Source organism: Centroberyx affinis, unplaced genomic scaffold (assembly GCF_046629955.1).
Source record: "Centroberyx affinis isolate AG114_WGS23_722 - 3 ecotype Tasmania unplaced genomic scaffold, CSIRO-AGI_Caff_v1 ptg005872l_1, whole genome shotgun sequence".
Lineage (NCBI taxonomy): Eukaryota > Metazoa > Chordata > Actinopteri > Beryciformes > Berycidae > Centroberyx > Centroberyx affinis.
The window spans coordinates 44561-63997 of NW_027282981.1; the positions used below are offsets into that span (position 1 = coordinate 44561).

General features: G+C 41.7%; 1 protein-coding gene across 1 annotated transcript in view; it reads left to right on the top strand.

The window, feature by feature from the left end:
- LOC139667903 (transmembrane protein 132C) overlaps positions 1 to 19161 on the top strand; it is a gene marked incomplete at its 5' end in the record, with an annotated part of 55386 nt that extends 36225 nt beyond the window's left edge. Inside the window, 8 exons of the mRNA XM_071547390.1 lie at positions 6718 to 6849; positions 8169 to 8246; positions 11923 to 11985; positions 12669 to 12797; positions 16441 to 16569; positions 16876 to 17184; positions 17915 to 18189; positions 18543 to 19161. Of these exons, the coding sequence (XP_071403491.1) occupies positions 6718 to 6849; positions 8169 to 8246; positions 11923 to 11985; positions 12669 to 12797; positions 16441 to 16569; positions 16876 to 17184; positions 17915 to 18189; positions 18543 to 19161 (1734 nt within the window). The remainder of the gene's footprint in view (positions 1 to 6717; positions 6850 to 8168; positions 8247 to 11922; positions 11986 to 12668; positions 12798 to 16440; positions 16570 to 16875; positions 17185 to 17914; positions 18190 to 18542) is intronic.
- Between the last annotated feature and the right edge of the window lie 276 nt (positions 19162 to 19437).

The following is a 19437-nucleotide window of genomic DNA, read 5'->3' on the forward strand; positions in this document are numbered from 1 at the left end:
TCGAGTCAACGTGGACTTGTAGTGCAGCATAGTAAATCTAGCTGAGTCGGAAAATTGTTATTAGACCATATAGTATTCTGACTGGCATCTAAGCATATGCAGCCACATATCCATCACTTAAAAATATGTAACCTATGGCAAAATATTCTATTTTGTAAATGCCTACATCGACTATGTGTCATATCCCTAACATGAATAAGTATTTTCAAATTGTTAACAGGGTTAACAGTTTTCTGGTGTAAGATTAATTTCTCTTTCATTTTGAGATAGCCTACTTGTTTGAGGTCTGACCATTTTTCCTTCACCTAAATGTAAAGAATTGCGATACAAGCTTTATATTAGGCTATTATTATATATGGTATACATATTATGGATGTATAATTAAATATTCAAACGTCAGCTGAAGTTCAATTGTCCACGGCAATGCAGTTGATCGCAGCAGTGATTTCTTTCCATACTGCATTTTTCCGACTTCCTTTGATAACTTTTCAGGCTGCCAAATAGAACTAATTGATTCAATTGGACTTTGCGATGTTAGAGTTTCTATATGGAGGTCGGAGAAGTTTCTCTTCTTGGACGTATTACACATCTCCATCTCGTAAACTCTAGGGACGAGGCCCCTAAACCAAGAATATTTAAGGGCATGATATTTAAATGAAGATTGTTTTCAGTCGCGGCATTTATCAATGCCCGATCATTCTTACGCTGTAATTGGCGAGTTACGAACGTTTCATGAATCACACGTGAACCCTGTCGTAAGATAATTTCTGCGCGCCAATCTGCGCTGGTTTCTACGCTAGATTGATAAATGAGGGCCTAGTAAGTAGAACATTCCACCAATGCAGCATCTTTGTAGGAGTTAGGTGAGCAGTCTTAGCCTGAAGAATGAAAAAAATGGACAGCATGTGAAACATAAACGGTTAAAGAACACATAACAACATTGTCAGCAGTTATAAAGACAGCTTCAGTAGCTGCAGCAACAGACCTAAAGCATAGGACCGTTGCTCTCTCAGTCGTAGACAGGTGTTTAGAGCGCTGTTTGTCACCATGAGACATGAAAGTCAAAACAGCTGACATAAACCCATCTTGTTCAGAGACGAACAGATTGAAGGGTTTATTATAGTCAGGGAGTCCTAAATAGGAAGAACTAGAAAGAGCCTATTTCAAGTCAGTAAATACTTTGTCAGTCTCAATAGTCCAAGTCAGGGGGTCAGTCATGGCCAAATGTTTACCACTGTGCGTGATGTCATACAGTGGTAGAGATATCTCTACATAGTCACGTATCCATGGGCGGCCGTAGCCTACAAGACCCAAAAACGACATCATTTGCTTGCAGGTTTTGGCACCTCCAAAATTGCTGTACCGCGTTTGGGATCGAGTTTACGACCGTCAGGTGTGACAATATGTCCTAGATAGCGTACGGACTATAAAACCAGCTGGATTTTATCTTTTGAGACCTTGTATCCATTCTCTGCTAAGTAACAGAGAAGGGAGACAATGTCTATTTTGCAGGCCTGCTCAGAAGGGGAACACAACAAAAGATCATCCACATAATGTACTACCACAAGGGGACTCCCAACCTGAGAGGTTCTCAGCTACAGCCAGAACAAACAAAGTAGGGCTGCTTGAGAAACCCTGAGGCATACAAGTCCACATGTAGCACTTACCATTTAAGGTAAAGGCAAACCAGAACTGGGAATCAGGATGCACAGAAATGCTGAAAAAAGCATTTGCCAGGTCAATCACAGTAAACCAACAAGAATCAGATGAGACCTAAGACATTAGAGTTACCACATTTGGTACTGTGGACGCTGGATGTTGCACAGTGTCATTTACAGCTCTCAAATCTTGAACAGGTCTTCAACCACCGTTTGGCTTTCTAATAGGCAGAAGAGGGGTATTGCAAGGAGAATGTGGGCATTCCACGATGGCACCTTATTTATTTATTTTTTTTTAATGACTCAATAACAGGAGCAATTCCCCCTACAGCCTCTAGGCTGAGGGGATATTGTCTCTTACATGGTCTGAAAAAAAAATTTTGGTTCTACCACTATAGGTGTTGCTGTTTTCAAACAGCCAAAATCAAATTTGCTAGTAGCCCATAACAGTTGCTAAAGGCATGTGAAAAGAATAAAGAGTGGTGTCTTACTCTTGGTGAAAAAAAACAAAACAAAACATCCTCATCTACATGCTCTGTGAGATCCCAAAAATAACCATTATGTGTTATCTTAATAAAAATACCTAGTGTTTTAGAGGAGAAAATAATACCATCCGGACTGCAGTACATATTTATTCCCGAAGCACACATAAGATCACGTCCCAACAAATTATCTGGACAAAAATCTGTCAACAAAAAAGGATGATTTCCTTTGTCATCACCTTAAGTGACAGAAAGTGGTTCAGAAATCGGTTTTAACACCAGGACTCCTGATGAGCCAATTGTTTTTAAAAAAAATGTTTTGTTGATTGGGTGCATTTGGGAGCAACTTGGACTGCACAACGGAAACATCTACACCAGAATCAACCAAAAAGAACACCACTTCATTTCCTACTCTCAAACTTAATTTAGCTACTTTCTGTCTCTATGGGTAGTGTTTTAATATACTGACCATAAGTTATAAGTTCAGTGTCTTTCTGTTCATCTGAGCTATACTGTTCACCTCTCTGACCTGTTCCCGCTGTCTCCTATGTGTTATCTGACTGGAATCCTGGAGCATTCACAGACAGTCCTAAGAGTTGCATGTGGCCAGGATCCATCAGGTGCATTCTCACGTTTTCGTAGGCCAGACCTGTGATTTGATGAACAGTCATGAGCCATATGGCCATACCCTTTACAGTTGCAGCACTCCAGGCGTTGCTGGTTAGGAGGCTGTGTGGGTGGTTGTCTTCCATAGCCTCTACCTCCACGTCCTCGTCCTCGGCGTACTTCACTTAGGGGTTTTGTTTCCCAGACGATGCACGTAGCCACAGTTTGGCTCTTCAGAGTTGAATGGAGACCTTGTATCAACGCATTCTTCAGCAGGTTGTCGTAGGCATCATTATCCTGGTCAACACCAGAATGGGCAGCAAACACAGATTCCATTCTAGCACGATAATCAATGGCAGACTCACCATCATTCTACATGGTCCTGCAGATTTCAGGCCAACTGGTACGCAGGGAAAAAGCAGTTTTCACAGCAAAGTAGAGCTTATCCATCTAGTCTCTGTATTCCTGGTAATCTGGATCATAGTTTGTGTGCCGGCTGGCTGGCTTGATGTTCGGCCATCTTAACAGAAAACACCTACGGTATACTGCTTCTACCTCTGCCAATGTAGGGTGACACATTGTCAACAACTGTTTCATTGCAACCTCCCACTTCTCACCTCCAGTTTTGTGGGGGTCTGGCAATTCTTTGGCAACTTCCTTCAGTTCATCAGGTTGTCATAGCCTGTAGACCAATACATGCGGCTTCCAGAAGCCTTGACTTCCATCTGCAGGTTCTGGTTACTAATTCAGAAACATCATCATAGGTATCTGGGTCACCGTGTCTGTTTCCTGCTTAGCTGACATGCTGCGAATCTGTGGGCAGTGAAAAACAAAAAGGGAAGGAGGTGGAGTCTGCATAGAAAGGAGGTGGTGAAAGCCCTGATGAGTCTTCCTCCTTCTTGAGATCAGACCCTCCCATTCTCTGTAGAAATGGATAGAATCCAATGGTTGATGGAGGTGGAACCTGAGATGTAGGAGGGACTGAGGCTACTGCCTGCAGGGCCACATCATCATCGTCATCAGTCACATCACACCCATTTCCTGAGGATGGAGCTGTATAGGATAGAGCATACGCGGAAACAGGTCCCTATCTCTGTCCCTATTTTTCTTTTCTTCCTTTTGAAAACATCACAATAGCTTTGCTGCTTTAACCTCTACTTCTCGCTCCCACTTTTGGAACAATTCACTCAATTCACTTTCTTTTTCCATTTTTCTTCTCCTGCTCTTCTCTTTCCTCTAACCATCTTACATCTAACTAAACAGTTTACACTCAAAATACCTTTTATGGGGAAAATACCTTCAGTTATGTAGTGCCAAAGTGGAACATCCTCAACCACACTTTTACCCCATTTATCTGCCATTACTTTTACAGGACCCGCAAGTGGGTCAGAAATTTGGTCTAATTTTCCTAATGTGTTTACCATCTCGCTCTCAGTTGTGGTTGCCCTTTTATTTATTTATTTATTTATTTATTTATTTATTTTTACCACACTTGATGAGTGGACTATACAATAATATCTCCTATAACAAATTACTATATCAAAGTCTTTTACACTTCATATCACAATAAGTGTATAAATGACGTCTCTTCTATACACTCTATTATAATCATATATTATTATTATACACACTATAGATTCTGGTACCTTAACAACTACTTCACTCACTCCATTACTCCTCTCACAACCACATATCAGAAGGCACTATAGTTTTAGTCACTCCTCTCATTCGGGAAATGGGAGGTATAGCTCCGCCCACCAAAGTACACTCACTGTTCAAGTCCAGCAAGGTCAGTCCCACTCAAGACATGGAAAGAAACACATCACAAGCAGAATAGTCCCACAGACTATCTTAAAGGAGTAATCACTCTTTTCACAACTGCATTCACACAATGCCAATGGAATGTACCATGATATCAGCCAGGTAGTTTGTACGACACTTTCGTTCAGAGCAACGTACCCTTTGTGTGGATAAATACCCACAGGACACTGATATCACAGTGGCATCCCCATTCACTCACAGAATATCACAAACAATTTTTCTTTTTTTTTTTTTCTCTTTTCTTGTTACAAGTTTTCTTTTCTTCTCTTAAGGCCTTTCTCTTAGGACCCCCCTGTCCTTTTCTAATAGGTCTGTTCGCTCTTCAAACTCAGTACACACACACACACACACACAGAAAAAAAAGGCCTTGATTTGAGTGAGTCTCTCTCACCCAGCGCTTTTATCGGTCACACCGAACGGATCCGGAGGCAAGAAACCATTTCTCCCTCATTGTGCACTTTATCGGTCTCACCGAACGGATCCGGAGGCAAGAAACCATTTCTCCCTCATTTGTGCACTTTAAGGCGAGAGCCAACCGAAGTTCCTCTCCCTTTTTCAGGCAAATTCTCCCTAGGAGAAAATTCCTCCCAGTAGAATTCCCTGTTCTAAGCTTAGAATTAACAATCAAAAATCTTCAAACCCAATCAGTGTGTGTATATAAACAATATTTATACAAATTTAGAATACGAAAAGTGACCAGTTACAATTTCCACAAAAATTAGCATGCCAATCAAGACTCTAAAATCCTCCAAGAATCAAAACCACTTACTGTGTCCCGAATCTATGGAAGAGAGGGATTGCAGGCATCTCTGAAAACAACCCAGTATAATTGGGGTCGAGGTTTCCTCAGTCTGTCTAACAAACCGCCTAGCTAAGGGCAATCCATCCTCCCACAGACACAGCCAACAGGTTTCAGGATCTCGGTGGAACCTCCAAAATGTCGTGGAAATCTGTCAAAAGCACTGGACTCATACACAAAGTAAAGACACAAGCCACTTACTGATTTTGAAGATTAATGAGATTATTATTGAGTCAATAATAAGGAGACATAAGATCACACCCAAAGCTTACATCAGTATGTCTCAACTAGAAAACAAAATACTTGATCTTATATAGTTTTCTAAGAGACAAAGAAATGATCTGTGGTTGGTCAATGCATATTTTCTTAAATACTTTCAACCAATTGGCACAAAGCCATGAGAGAGGGCATCCCCTGATCATGCGTCTACCACATGTGTTTATCAGACATGAAGTCATGTCACAGGACACCTTCAAAACAGAACCTCAACATCTGGTTTCACTTAAATGTCTCTACCAGGGTCTCTTTGTCCATAATATAGGTGAAAGGTAAATCAGAACATAATGAATAAATGATAAAACTAGATACTTGACTTAGTTTACCTTGACAATATCGTTGATCAAAAACGCAAGTACGTTTTGGGTCCTCTATGTGTCATTCAAGCAGCAGATCTACTTCACAATACTTGGCACGCGCGCATTTTGTGTGAGCGTGAGAGAGAGAAAGAGAGAGAGAGAGAGAGAGAGAGAGCGCACTGGTTACAGGGCTCGTCATTGTTGGTATCTGGTGGTAGCTAGCTAGCTAATTCACTAAGGCAAGACTTGAAGGCTATGGATGAGACACCAAAAGAGCTACTGGAGAGGTGAAGAAGAGGAGAGTATCAGATAGACAAGACACAGAGTTAACACAGTTTGTCACATTTCAAATTTGTCACAGTTCAAAAGGAGCTCTTGTCACACAATAGAAGCAGAAACTATGAGACCAGGGTTGGTCAATTTTCAAAATTGAACAAAGCATTGGCAACATACAATCCAGCATATGACTGCTTCGTCAACGTCAAGGCTCTTATTTTTTCTTAGGGTTTTACTCCTGCTGCTGAAAATAAAAATAATAACGAAGTTGAATGAGAACTCAGATTGCACTCATTTTGTTTATTTTGATTTCATGTTGTGAAAGCCAGCCTACGCAGCTGACCGGAACCTTTTGGTAGAGCACAGTGTCTAACATCTTATATTCATTTTACTCTGAAATAACTTGAAAACTGTGCAATTATCGGGTGAAAATGTAAAGATTTCTGGGCTGGGCTAAGCCCCCAATGTTTCAAGATCCTAACAACACCTCTGCCTTTCAGTACCAGTATGCCTTGGTGCGGGTGCTGACCCACTTTGTCGCAGAACCTTCCGACCCAGGAGGAGAGATGGTCTATATGTTGGGAGCTGACTGGCAAGCTGACATCACTCACTTGGTACTGGACCAGCTAAAGGTAAGTGCATACATGCACACACACACACACACACACACACAAACACACACACACACATACACATGTAGCCACTGTAGAAGAGCCTTCACCACAGGCCTGCTGAGCTGCTGTTGCACTTTGGACACATCCTTAAAGGAGTTCTTCCCGTTTCTGAGTTATTTGTTGAGTTAAAGGAATGGTCCAGTGGAGAGACACCAACTACACACCAAGGATTATTTCTTACAACTACTTCAATAAAGGTGAAAGTAGAAATTCTATGCAATAGGTAGGATAAAAGCAAAAAATCTGCTTGTACAATGGCTACCATTTTTGTCAATCAGAAAAAACAACCACTGTTTTCCTTTCAAACCAAAGCAGTTTTTCATCACTCTCTCACTCGGCTGTGCTTGTACAGAATAGTGAACCAGGATACCAAACAATGATTATTATTATTTTACCTTTTTAAAGGATAATGCTTGTTTTTTACTTGTTTTTTTAAGTTTGTGCCAGTCATCTATTGCCTCGTTCCTCTACTTTATTCTGCACACAGTCGGAGAGTTGGAGATAATCAGCGCTCGTTTTCCTCCCTTCAGAACAAGCCATTTGCTGCCATTCATTCTTGTACAATATGATCCATCACAGTAAACATGAAGCCTTATTTATTTTTCATTTTTTTGTCAGAGTTTCTGTTTTATTGTTATTTCATTGTGTCCAGATTGATTGTTTTCATATCAGTGTTACGCTCTGCTTACTGTCAATCACCTGACACCCATAGGAAGAAGTGAAAGTCTCTGCCAGGAAATAATTCCTCAAAACATTATGTTTACACATTTTTTTTGTCATATTCATGTGTTTTTATAAGGGCATCTTTGTTAGCAGGACAGCAAGCTAGGTTTGACACCATAAAGTGTATTTTAAAACAACAAAAAAACAAACAAATACGACAAAATGTTAGAATAAATGTAAAAAAAATCTAATTACATACAGCATGCATTGCAAAATGATTGGAGGAAATATAAACTAGACATAGACAGTATTAAATGGGCTATAACTCAAAATGACACTGGTACTCTCCTTCAAGCTATTTCCCTTGCTAAATTATTAGTCCAAGAGGCTGAATAATGTTCATTATCTCACAAGAAGAAGGCATTTATTTTCAATTAGAAACATGATAATTTGTACATTATATCATACTTCCACATTCCCTAAATTGTCTCGGGACCCCCCCAAATCATCTCACGGTCCACTGGGGTGTCCCGACCCCCAGGTGGAGAACCGCCAGTCCGTATAGAAGAACTAACCTGTTGTAAGTGACTGACAGCCGTCTCCCTGGTCCACAGGTAGAGGATCCTCGCATCGCCAGACTGATAGATGGACGAATCCTGATGGGACGGGACCTGGGCATCACCACTATACAGGTACTGTATATACGATCTGTTCTGTTCTATCCTTCTCTTCTCTTCTCTTCTTCACGATACAGGTGGTCTATTCTATTATCATGTAATATATTCCCTTCTGTCAGTCTTCTATTACAGTTTAAAGCTGCACTAGACAAGATATCTGTGTAAAAATACATCTGTTAACAGCCTTAATGACAAAGTGGGGCTGCAAGAGATAATAGCACCTCATCCTACCTAGGTGAGATGCCACAGATTGGCTCTTTTTGCCCAAATTAATTTGTGGTTTTGGGGGAGGACGCTGGTGGGAAACTCCTCCGTTGACATCAAAGCTTGCAAAATACGAAACTGTCTATTGACTATTGAAAAATTGAAAAAGCTACCTCTCACTGCCATTTGATATGTGAAATTGCCCAGTGCAGCTTTGAACTAATCTCACTAAGAAAGTAGTCCCATCAAAGTCTAAGATATTGGTTCTCAGTCTAAAGTCTGGGCCCCCCAGTGGGTCACAAGATGATTTTGTGACATGACTTATGGAGTCGGAAAGAAATATATTTTGAATAGGTCAGTTCTTATTGTGGTTTTTAAGAGTGTGAAATTCCAATTTTTCAGCCACTGAGCCTTTTCCACTCCTTAATCAAGTGAAACAGCCTGAAAATAAAAAGTAACAATCCTCACTTGGTGTCAAAGTTCGCCCTTCTGCAGCACTTTGTTTTCGGAGGTCATGAGCTGAAACGGTTGAGGTAAAACTGGTAAAACACTTGCTAAATATATACAACATCCTGCAATCAACTCCTGGAACACATTTGTAAGTATTTAGAAAATGCAAGCACTGGTTTCAACAGCGCTGATGTATCAGTCACTTGTTGGACAACTATTCCAGTGATGGAGGGTTCAGGATGTCTGATTATGTGAAGTGCAAAGTAATTTGGCAACTCACAGTGCAGCCGTAAGCACTCCAGCTATGTACATACACACTCCTTCTCTCTCTTTCTGTCTCTCCTCTCTCTCATTCAGCCATAAACTTCTCTAGGTATTTACAAAGAGCCCAGCAGTCTCTCTCTCTCTCTCTCTCTCTCTCTCTCTCTCTCTTTCTCTCTCTCCTTCCTCCCTCTCTTCCAGCCATAAGCCTCTCCTGCTAGCTCGTTAGCGCCACAATTAACTGTCGGATTTGGCCCCGTCATCTCAGTGTGATGTTCACGCATTACACTCACACACACACACACTCACACACACACACACACACACACACACATTTCCCATTTAATCACCATTGTGATTAAGTGGGAAAGCGGAGACAGTCCTATACTGTCATTCATACTGGTGTACTGTTGTAGAGAAAAATATAGCAAAATATATTTTAGCCCTACTCGATACAGTTTCTATTCTATTCTATTCTGTCATGTGCTATTCTATTCTGTTTTATTCTACTCTGCCCTGTCCTGTACTATTTCACCCTATGCTCTCCTATGCTATTCTATTCTGTTCTGTCTTATTCTATTCTATTCTATTCTCCTAAATCTAGCTCTGCTCTGTTCTAATCTAATTTCATGTAGCGATATTTAACATTTTGTTGCATTGCTTAATGTTAAGTTAGATTTAATTCTATGTTCTGTCATCTACATGACTGCCCTGGAATGTGTGTGTGTGTGTGTGTGTGTGTGTGTGTGTGTGTGTGTGTTAGAAGTTGGCTGGGGGTGACTTTAGGGCAATAAAGGGGAATATCTTGGGGATTTGGGGGAACAGCTGGCTATGTGTTTGCATCCCTCCAACTGGGGACTGCTGCATGCACACACACACACACACGCACGCACGTACACACACACACACACACACACACACACACTCACACACGCACAGAAAACACAGACAGCTGTGTGCTGTTTGGGAGCCAGGAGAGAGAATTTACCCAGCATTCCCATCGAGATGCCAGAGCCGACAGCCGTCGTTTGATAGTTTGACATTTCAATTTTACCCCCCACCACCGTCTCCCCCACTCTCGCCTCCTCTCTCCTCCCCTTCTCCCTCTCTCCCTCTCCTTTTCCCCCAGTCTCTCTTTCTTCTCATCTTATTCTCTGTCTATCTTGGAGAGCAATCCCAGAGCCGTCAATCATTGCATTTTGTTACCGCGCCGACGGTGGGATTGAGTGTGACGCCCCGACATGTTCGTTGAGAGAGTTTCTTTGTACACCAATCAGATCTGCCTGTCCTCCTGTCGCCGGGCGGAGTAGCACTACAACACAGGGCTCCTAATCTCTCTCTCTCTCTCTCCCTCTGTACCCCAAACTCTTTTGCTCTCTCTCTTTCTGTCCCCCTCTATCTGTCACTGTCTCTCTCTCTTTCTCTCTCTCTGACACTCTATTTTCTTCTTTCTCTCTTGCATGCCGTCTCTCACTTACACTCATAGTCTCCCTCTCCTACTGCCACACACACACACACATACACACACTCTCTCTCTCTTATTCACTCTCTTTTACTTCCATTCTGTTTTGGTCTTGTGTTTTGTTTGGGCTAAGTTGTCTTAGCTGAATGCTGACACATTGAAGCACAGCTGGGAGGCAGAAGGGAACTGTGTGTGTGTGTGTGTGTGTGTGTGTGTGTGTGTGTGTGTGTGTGTGTGTGTGTGTGTGTGTGTGTGTGAGAGTGTGTTTGTAGTGCTCCACTACTTAGCGTGTGTTGGATTGTGTCAGTGATGTGAAGTGACAGCAGCAGTGTTTTCTAACCGGCATTGTCTTCACACAGACAAAACCCATACTGTCAGCTTTTAGGGGCCTGTGTGTGTGTGTGTGTGTGTGTGTGTGTGCATGTGTGTGTGTATGTGTGTGCATGCATGCATGTGTGTGTTTGAAACAGCAAAGATGACACTGTGTTTACAATGTCGACATAACTATTAGTGTCAGCTTACTAGATCTACAGCTTGTGTGTGTATATGTGTATAGTATGTTGTGTGTGTGTGTGTGTTTGTGTGTGTGTGTGTGTGAGCGTTAGATTCCTAGTTCTAACAGATACTGTCAGTCTTTGTGGCCCAGAGCACAGCAGTGTTAACCAACTCTCACTGCTCCACTGTCAACGTAAAACACTTTCCTATCAACTTAAGGCAATAATCTCTGTGACAAGAACAAGAGTCTCACACTCCCTCACTGTGTTTCTGAGCGTTAACGAGGCTTTTAATGTGCAGCGTGTTAAAGCATCATGTTTTTTTTTTAATTATTATTATTATCTAAGTTTCTGTTTCTGGATTTGTGCTTACCGATACAGATATCGTAAGATATCACTTACTCTGAAAAAATGATTGCTTAAAAGTAAAAGTGAAGCATGATTAATATTATGTCATTGTCATCTCAAAACCTTTGCTCAGAAAATATTTTTTGTTCTCGAGAATAGAATAATATGTTTTATTTTAAAATACAAACTAGTTAATTTCAGGCAGCAAAATATTTTCCAAATAGTTATGAAGTGTTTTGGAATTACACTCTTCAACATTTAGCAGCTCATCATGGTCAAGTAGCTTACAGCTTGCACAATAATCATTTTCACTGGTGTTTCACAGTGAATTCAATAGTCAAAGCTCACTTTGCTGCCAGCTGATGAAAAATAAGACTTTTTCTTAAACAAATGACTTTCTACTCCTAGTTAGAATTTAAATGTTGTTTTGTAACTATTTGTGTTTTCTTTTTCATTCTCTCTGCCACTGCAGGTCCTGTCCCCGCTGTCCGACTCCATCCTGGCAGAGAAGACTGTGACTGTGTTGGATGACAAGGTAAAAAAATTATGACAAAATATTATACATGGCTCGATTTTATGTATTATGGATACTGGTGCATTTTATCTCCATGTATTATGATTATGTATGGTGAAATATGCCATGCTGCAGGTCAGTTATCCCACTACGGACAATAAAATGATATATTATTAGGCTATAATACAATATAGTCAGGTATTGGAATAAAAATGTAATAACCTAGAAATGACAGTTGTATAACATGTAGTATATTACAAAAGTGCATATAGTGCATACATCAAACATTTCTACATAGCATGTTCATACTGCTGAAATAGTCAGTTGTGAATGTTTAAATGCCAATCATTTTGCTGTGTTCCTATTTTAAGTCTACTTTTCCTGCTGTAACCTCGTACTATTTGCTGCTATACACGCTAATTTAATCTTATCTCTTATCTTATTTGTCCTATTTTGCATTAATACTGATGTCAGATTATGTCTTTATCACCATACAATAGAATCAGTTTAGTATATTTATACCTTGATTTTTCTACACAGTTCCTCTTTGGGATCAGCACTACAATGGCTACATCTGTTAGTGACCATCGCAGTCTTAGGAGCACTAAAAGATAGACAGAGTACTAATAGACACAAAGATATATATAAATGGATGATATTTATGTTTTTGTTGTTGCTTTAACCGCTGTCTCTTGTCTGTCCAGGTGACCATCACAGATCTGGGGGTCCAGCTGGTCGCGTCTCTGTCCCTCAGTATGACAGCAAGTCCTGCGAATAACCAGGCGATACAGCTAACTACTACTGCCACAGACCTGCTACACACACCCAAACAGGTAGGAGAGAGATGCACACACACACACACACACACACACACACACACCCATATCTCCATCTCTGCTATATATTATATCCCCAAGGTTGTAATTATTAGACTTGAATGTAACTTGCACATGCACACAGAGATGATAACCAAACATAGACACATAGATGCATTCAGGTGCGCCACAACACACACACGTGTGTACACACACACACACACACACACACAGGTAGACTATATCGCAAACTATTTCCATTCCTGCTGTAATATCCCCAAGGTTGTAATCACAGAAGTTAAACAGTAATTCTGTGCAGCTAACATCCTAAGATATCACTGCTATCTCTCTCCCATAATCTGTTTCCAATTAGGAGAGTCTGTGACTGCCAGGCTACAGCGCTACTTAGCTCCAGTTAGCACCATTTAAAGGTCTGCAGGCAGTTTTTAGCAACAGTTTGTTGATTGACGATGCATCAGACCTGAACAACTCTTGAAACCTCCCACAGAGACAGCTAAGAAACCTATCTAACCAGTTCTGCAACATGCTGAACATGATGACCATCTTACACACAAATTTAACTGGATTACAATTGATTATGATTGTATTTTTTAATTGGCTCCAATTGTAAAACACGGGACAATTAAGTAGGGAGGAGAGAGGAGAAGGAGCCCTAGTACTTTTAAAACATGATTTCATACATAACAGTTAGAAAAGAACAGAGCTAGAAAAGAGCAAAACAATCCATACAATGATACAACCAGAACAGCAAAATAAAATAAAACAAGGGAACAAAAGAAAAATAAGTGGAATAATGATTAGACACAATTCCTTATATTATGTTCCCCTGTTAAATGGTCTGTATTCCTGAGGCTACACATAATTGTTTTGACATTTAAAGACCCTATAGACAACTTTTTTGCTTTAAATTATCATTATGAAGTAAATGTTGATTGCACAGTGTAATGGTTATAGACTAATGACAGCCAGAAACAAAAGAAACAAACATCTAACTATGTTTGTTTCTGGCTGGTAGTGTTAGCTAGCGTAGCTAGCGTTAGCGACGTTGCTAACGCTAGCTACGCTAACACTCACTGAGATTAGGAATCTTGTTTCCAAGAGAGACCCGGCCAAGTAAGCAGTATCAGAAACATACATAAAAGTTACAAACAACATAAAAACGATGTAAATACACTGTATAAATAATCACAAGTGCAAATCCATCAAAATATTACAAAGTTCATAAATAAACAGAACAAAGACAGTAGAGTCCATCTCCATGCCCTTCATAAGCATTTCAAATTCTCCCATCAGATCAATGCAGGTTCACCAAATTTTCCCTGGATAAATAAAAAAAAGAACTGTTAATTTAAAACCAAAAAAACTGAACTCTAAAACCATCCACAGGAACACAGACACTGAAACTGTTTACTGCAGTGCAGAGGTGGTTTTCTAACTCATACGTGTATACAGTCACACACACACACACACGCACGCACACACACACACACACACACACACACACACACACACACACACACAGAAGCACACATTTCTTCTCTCTCACTCACATACAAAAACATAGATGCACACTCTAACAAACATAGCCCACATTAATTTTGTCTTGCTTGCTTACTCACACACAGATGCACACACACACACACACACACACACCAAAGTGCAGACATAACCACACACACACACTCACCTGCACCCACACATACACTTGTGTTGTACAGTGTCTACTACAGTAGTAGCTAAGCTACAATATTACTAGCTAATCTTGACTCTCTAATCGCTCTGCCAAGGTTTATTTAACTATCTCAAGCTATTATCCCCCACACTCTCTCTCTCTCTCTCTCTTTCTCTCACTCTCCCACCCCCTCTCTCTCTCACGCTCATATTTCCTTATTTTATCATACAATCCCAGGTTATAATTTCCATCCAAGGGCTAATTGGACGAGGAGCAGCTCATTACGATGAAAGAAGAGATTTCATCCTGCGTTTTATCCAAATGTTCACCCCCCACTCTCTTTCTATCTATCTGTCTGCTTTTATTTACATCACCCCATTACCTGGGGAATGGATGGAGGGAGGATAGAGGCGAAAGAAATGGAGGGAGGAGAGAAGAATTGAGCGGATGAGGAGGATAGAGAGAGAAAAAGAGAATAGAAGTAGGAAGACGGGAGGAAAGGAGGAGGCAGGGAAAGAGAAGAAAGGAGGAGGGAGTTGAAGAGGCGAGAAGGAAAAAGGAGAATTTAAAGTGAGAAATAGAGAGAGGGAGGGAAAGTGAGATAAATTGTTGTTCCTAACATTGGAGCTTAATTACCTTTGTTGGGAGTTTTTGCCGTGTTACTTACCTACACAATCTTCTCTGTGTTCTGATTAAAGAAAGCAAAGGGTTTTATCAAGGGAAATTAGTGAGGCAAGTTCACTTAAAGACAAGCAGAGAAAAATACCCTCTCTGTTCGACGATGTTGTTATATATGGAAGAGCTGCAGCTAGAAGAAGACTGTTGACAAAAACATTCAGCTTCTGAGTATTTATCTTCATTGTAAGGGAAGACAGAGATTGGAGAAAGAGAAGACAAAGTCAGACAGAGAAGGTGTGTGTGTGCGTGTGCAAGACAATGTGTTTAGGTTTTATGTGTGTGTCTGTGTTTTGTTTTTTTTTGTTTTTTTGTCCGTGTACGGTGTCTTTGTGTCTTGCTCCAAGAGTAATAACATGCCATTAATTTCCATTGTGACCAAGAACCACACTACGCAGTCACTCAATAAACCACACAATCACACAGCCAAGCTGCCATGGCCAACACTGTAGAATATCTTGCTTTGTACACTCTCAGAAAAACAGGTTTTGGAACATAGCTACAGTCCCATTAGTGCAGCAAGCTAGAGCGCTTAGAGTAAGGTCTACCAAGGAGGGACCTGTCCTTTGACCCGATTTACTAGGGATGGACGATTCAGAATTTTTTGGAAGTCGATTCCAACTCCTTGTAATGGAATTGATGGAATCGACTGTAAATCTATTCCGATTCCAAATAAAAATCAATACAGAAATTTAAGTTGTACAACAAAATGTATTTATTACATTACCACAAAATGGTACAAAACTCGGTACAAATGTTCTATAAAGTCTGGTTAGCTCAACGAGTTTTGCAGCAACTGTCCAATTGAGGGATTAATTAATTTCTTTGATTTCAGAGCTTTGAGTCGAGATTGCAACAGGAGTCAACTCTAATTCCGTTTATTAGTAGAATCGATTTTCAGAATCCACGTGATGGAATCGTGAATCGACTCTTTTGAAGTCGACTCTCCATCCCTACGATTTACCAATACACAAGATCTGATGTAACCATCCCTTGTGCTATTTTGGGTGATCGTGTGTCGTCTCACGTGAATGATGCAGGCATCCATTGGGCTTATTGGTAAGAAGATGCTTCATCCCCCCAAATTTCAATCTGTCAAGGCACAGAATTTCGGCTAGATATAAAAGCCTGTTTGATCCCTCAGTAATAACACTTTTTAACTTGGGCAACAACAGAGACTGCATCTATTTCCTTACATACATCAGTGCTGTTAATGCACTCGGGTTTCATTGGATAATATAAATAGTCAAATGACAAATGCTACCACAGTCTTTCTTTCTTGCTCTCTTCCAGGAAGCAGCGATCAGTGCGTGGATCCAGTACAGTGACGGTTCAGTGACACCGCTCGACATCTATGATCCCAAGGACTTCCTCCTCTCAGCTGTCTCATTGGATGAGAGTGTCATCTCCACAACCAATCAGGTACTAGTCATAAGTAGCTTCCTCTGTCTGACCAATAAATTAAATCTAAAGCTGTTGTTTGTCTAGAAACACCGCCACAAACATCATCCGTTGTTGACAAAACAAAAATGATAATTATTTTCCTTACTATTAAATATCTAAAGCGATGTATAAACTCATGGTAAATACAGAGTTACTTCCAGCTCCACAGCCATTGCTAAACAACATGCAATTCTATCTAAACTGATTTCTATTTGCAGGTAGCAACCTAAATGAAATCCCACTGCTGTGTCTGTTTAATTTCATGTTGTCTCCGCTGTCAATCAGGAGCAGCACTGGCCGATTGTAGTGGCAGAGGGCGAGGGACAGGGGGCGCTGGTTCGTGTAGAGATGGTCATCTCTGAGACCTGCCAGAAATCCAAGAGGAAGAGCGTGCTGGCGTCCGGAGTTGGCAACGTGATGGTGAAGTTTGGAGTAAAGAGCGAGGAAAGAGGAGTGATGGGAGGAGATGGACAGGAGGAGGGAGGAGGGACGGACAACAGCACCAGCGAACAACGGACTAAAGCAGAGAAGGACGGAGGAGAGTGGAAGTACAACAATGCAGCGGCGGACCGAGAGGAGGGAGCCATGAGGAAGGTGGGATGGATGGATGGATGGATGGATGGATGATTGAAGGGCAAGGCTGGTTCACTATCAGTTCAGTCAATTCAGGAAGTGGATTTTCTTCCATAGACACCATCACTGTGGTCCTGTGTAACCAAATGGATAGAGCATGACATTAACACTGTCAGGGTTAGTGGTTCAGTTCCCACTGGGGCAACCCATGCTGAAAATGTATGCAGTCACAGTGCATACACAAAGCACTTTGGATTAAAATGGCCATGAAATAGCATTTTTTCTGTCTTCCAAATTCAAATACTGAGAAAATAAAGTTTTCATATCCAACCTATTGAGAAAGACAAATACTAAATTAGACAAATTAGACACAGTTTCTATGTACATTTTGATCTGATTGAATTACAGTGTACTGACCCAAGCCCTGTGGAGGGTGGGATGGATAGATAGGGAATGTTAGCAGAACCAAATTAGTGCATTGTTACAAAAGACTCTTGTGTCTCTCAACAAAATAGTTACCAGACCATTCCTTGCAGATTGCAATTGCTGAGAAAAAAGCAAAACATATTGTTTTTGCAGCCGAAGAAAAGCTCTGTTTCCTAAAAAATCCTTTAGAGTTACTTGAAATCTTATGTAAGAAGAGGCAAATTATTGACATCTGCAAATTAACATGAGCAGTAGTAAAAAAAAAAACTAAGGCTTTGTGGAATTCTACTTTAACCCTGTCCCTATGTTTCTCTCCTTTCTCCAGGTTAGCACGACGACCAAGACCACAGTGACCCATCGTGCCTCAGGCGGTAAACCTGCCAGCGGCGGCAGCAGCAGCAGTCGGGGCGGCGGCCCCAGCCAGGCGGGGGACTATAGCAGCTACCCAGCCCAGGTGGAGGTACCTGGGACTGGGGAGAGCGACCTGTCCCAGAGCCCTCGAGGCTTGTCGGACCTGGAGATTGGGATGTACGCTCTGCTTGGAGTATTCTGTCTGGCGATACTGGTTTTCCTCATCAACTGCGTCAGCTTTGCTTTCAGGTAAACTAATGTGAAAACTGAGGGTCCTGGTAAATAATATGAAGGGTTTTCAGCAGTAGAAGTAGGTTAAAGCAAGGCCTCTATGCATTGATGGTGTTGTGGTTTAAGACCCTATCTATAGACCCACATATGAACCTGCAGGTCCAGGATCAAATCCCATCTGAACCTTGTCTCCTGTGTCTCCTTTCTGTGCCTTCCTACTGTCTAAATAAAGAAGCAACTAGTCAGGGGAGAGGACTACCCACTGTCCTTTTAAGAACGAAAACAGCATGGACTAACCTAACAGTATTTACATAAAGTAGTTGATTGACAAAATTGTACTTCCTAGACTGACTACCATGTTTCCTCTGCAGGTATCGTCACAAACAGCTGCCGGTGCTGGAGGCCGGAGGCAACATGAACCACGCTCACGACTGGGTGTGGCTCGGCAACGAGGCGGACCTTTTAGCCGACCACTCCGACCAGTGCCAGGGCCCGCTGCCGGATGAGTGCACCACCATCATCGACCGGAGCGATGGAGGATACGAGGAGAACAAGTACCTGCTGAACGGGGCTGGTAACAGTTTGGTGATGGGCATGGGTACAGGCATGGGCACCATGGGCGGCAGCACAGGTGGACACCGGGGGATCGCTCACGGACAAACCTTGCCCAGATCCGTTCCCGAGCCGCGGCAGTGCCTTTCAGCAATCCCCAGTGGTGGCAAAGACGCCACTGGTCAAGCAGAGCCTCTGAATAATTCCCCCCGAGCCACTGCAGCTGCTGCGGTCGCAGCCGCCAAACGCAAACGTGTCAAGTTCACGTCTTTTGCCACCGTTCTGCCCAATGATGACTCTGGTGGAGGCCCTTACACCAACTCCTCGGTCCTGGTGACCAACGGGAGCGAGGATGACATCAAGTGGGTGTGTCAGGATATGGACCTGGGTCAGTCGGAAATCAGAACCTACATGGAGAGGCTACAAGACAATCTGTGATTGGTGGAAAAGAGCCTGACAGAGATGGAGGGGGAGAGGATGAGTGCGGGAGGGGGAAGATGGACAAATGAGTACAACTCACCTGTAATGCCTTTGCAATGGATGAAGGGAGGGAGAATGGGAGGAAAATTAAAGGAAATAAGGAATTGGTTGAATACAGAAATGACAGGAAATAGGAGGAGAGAGAAGAAAGGAAAAACAGGAAAGGGAATGTAATGCGTGGAGAGGGGTTTGTTAGGAAAATAGAACAGACAGTGTTGTGGCTACTTACATTTA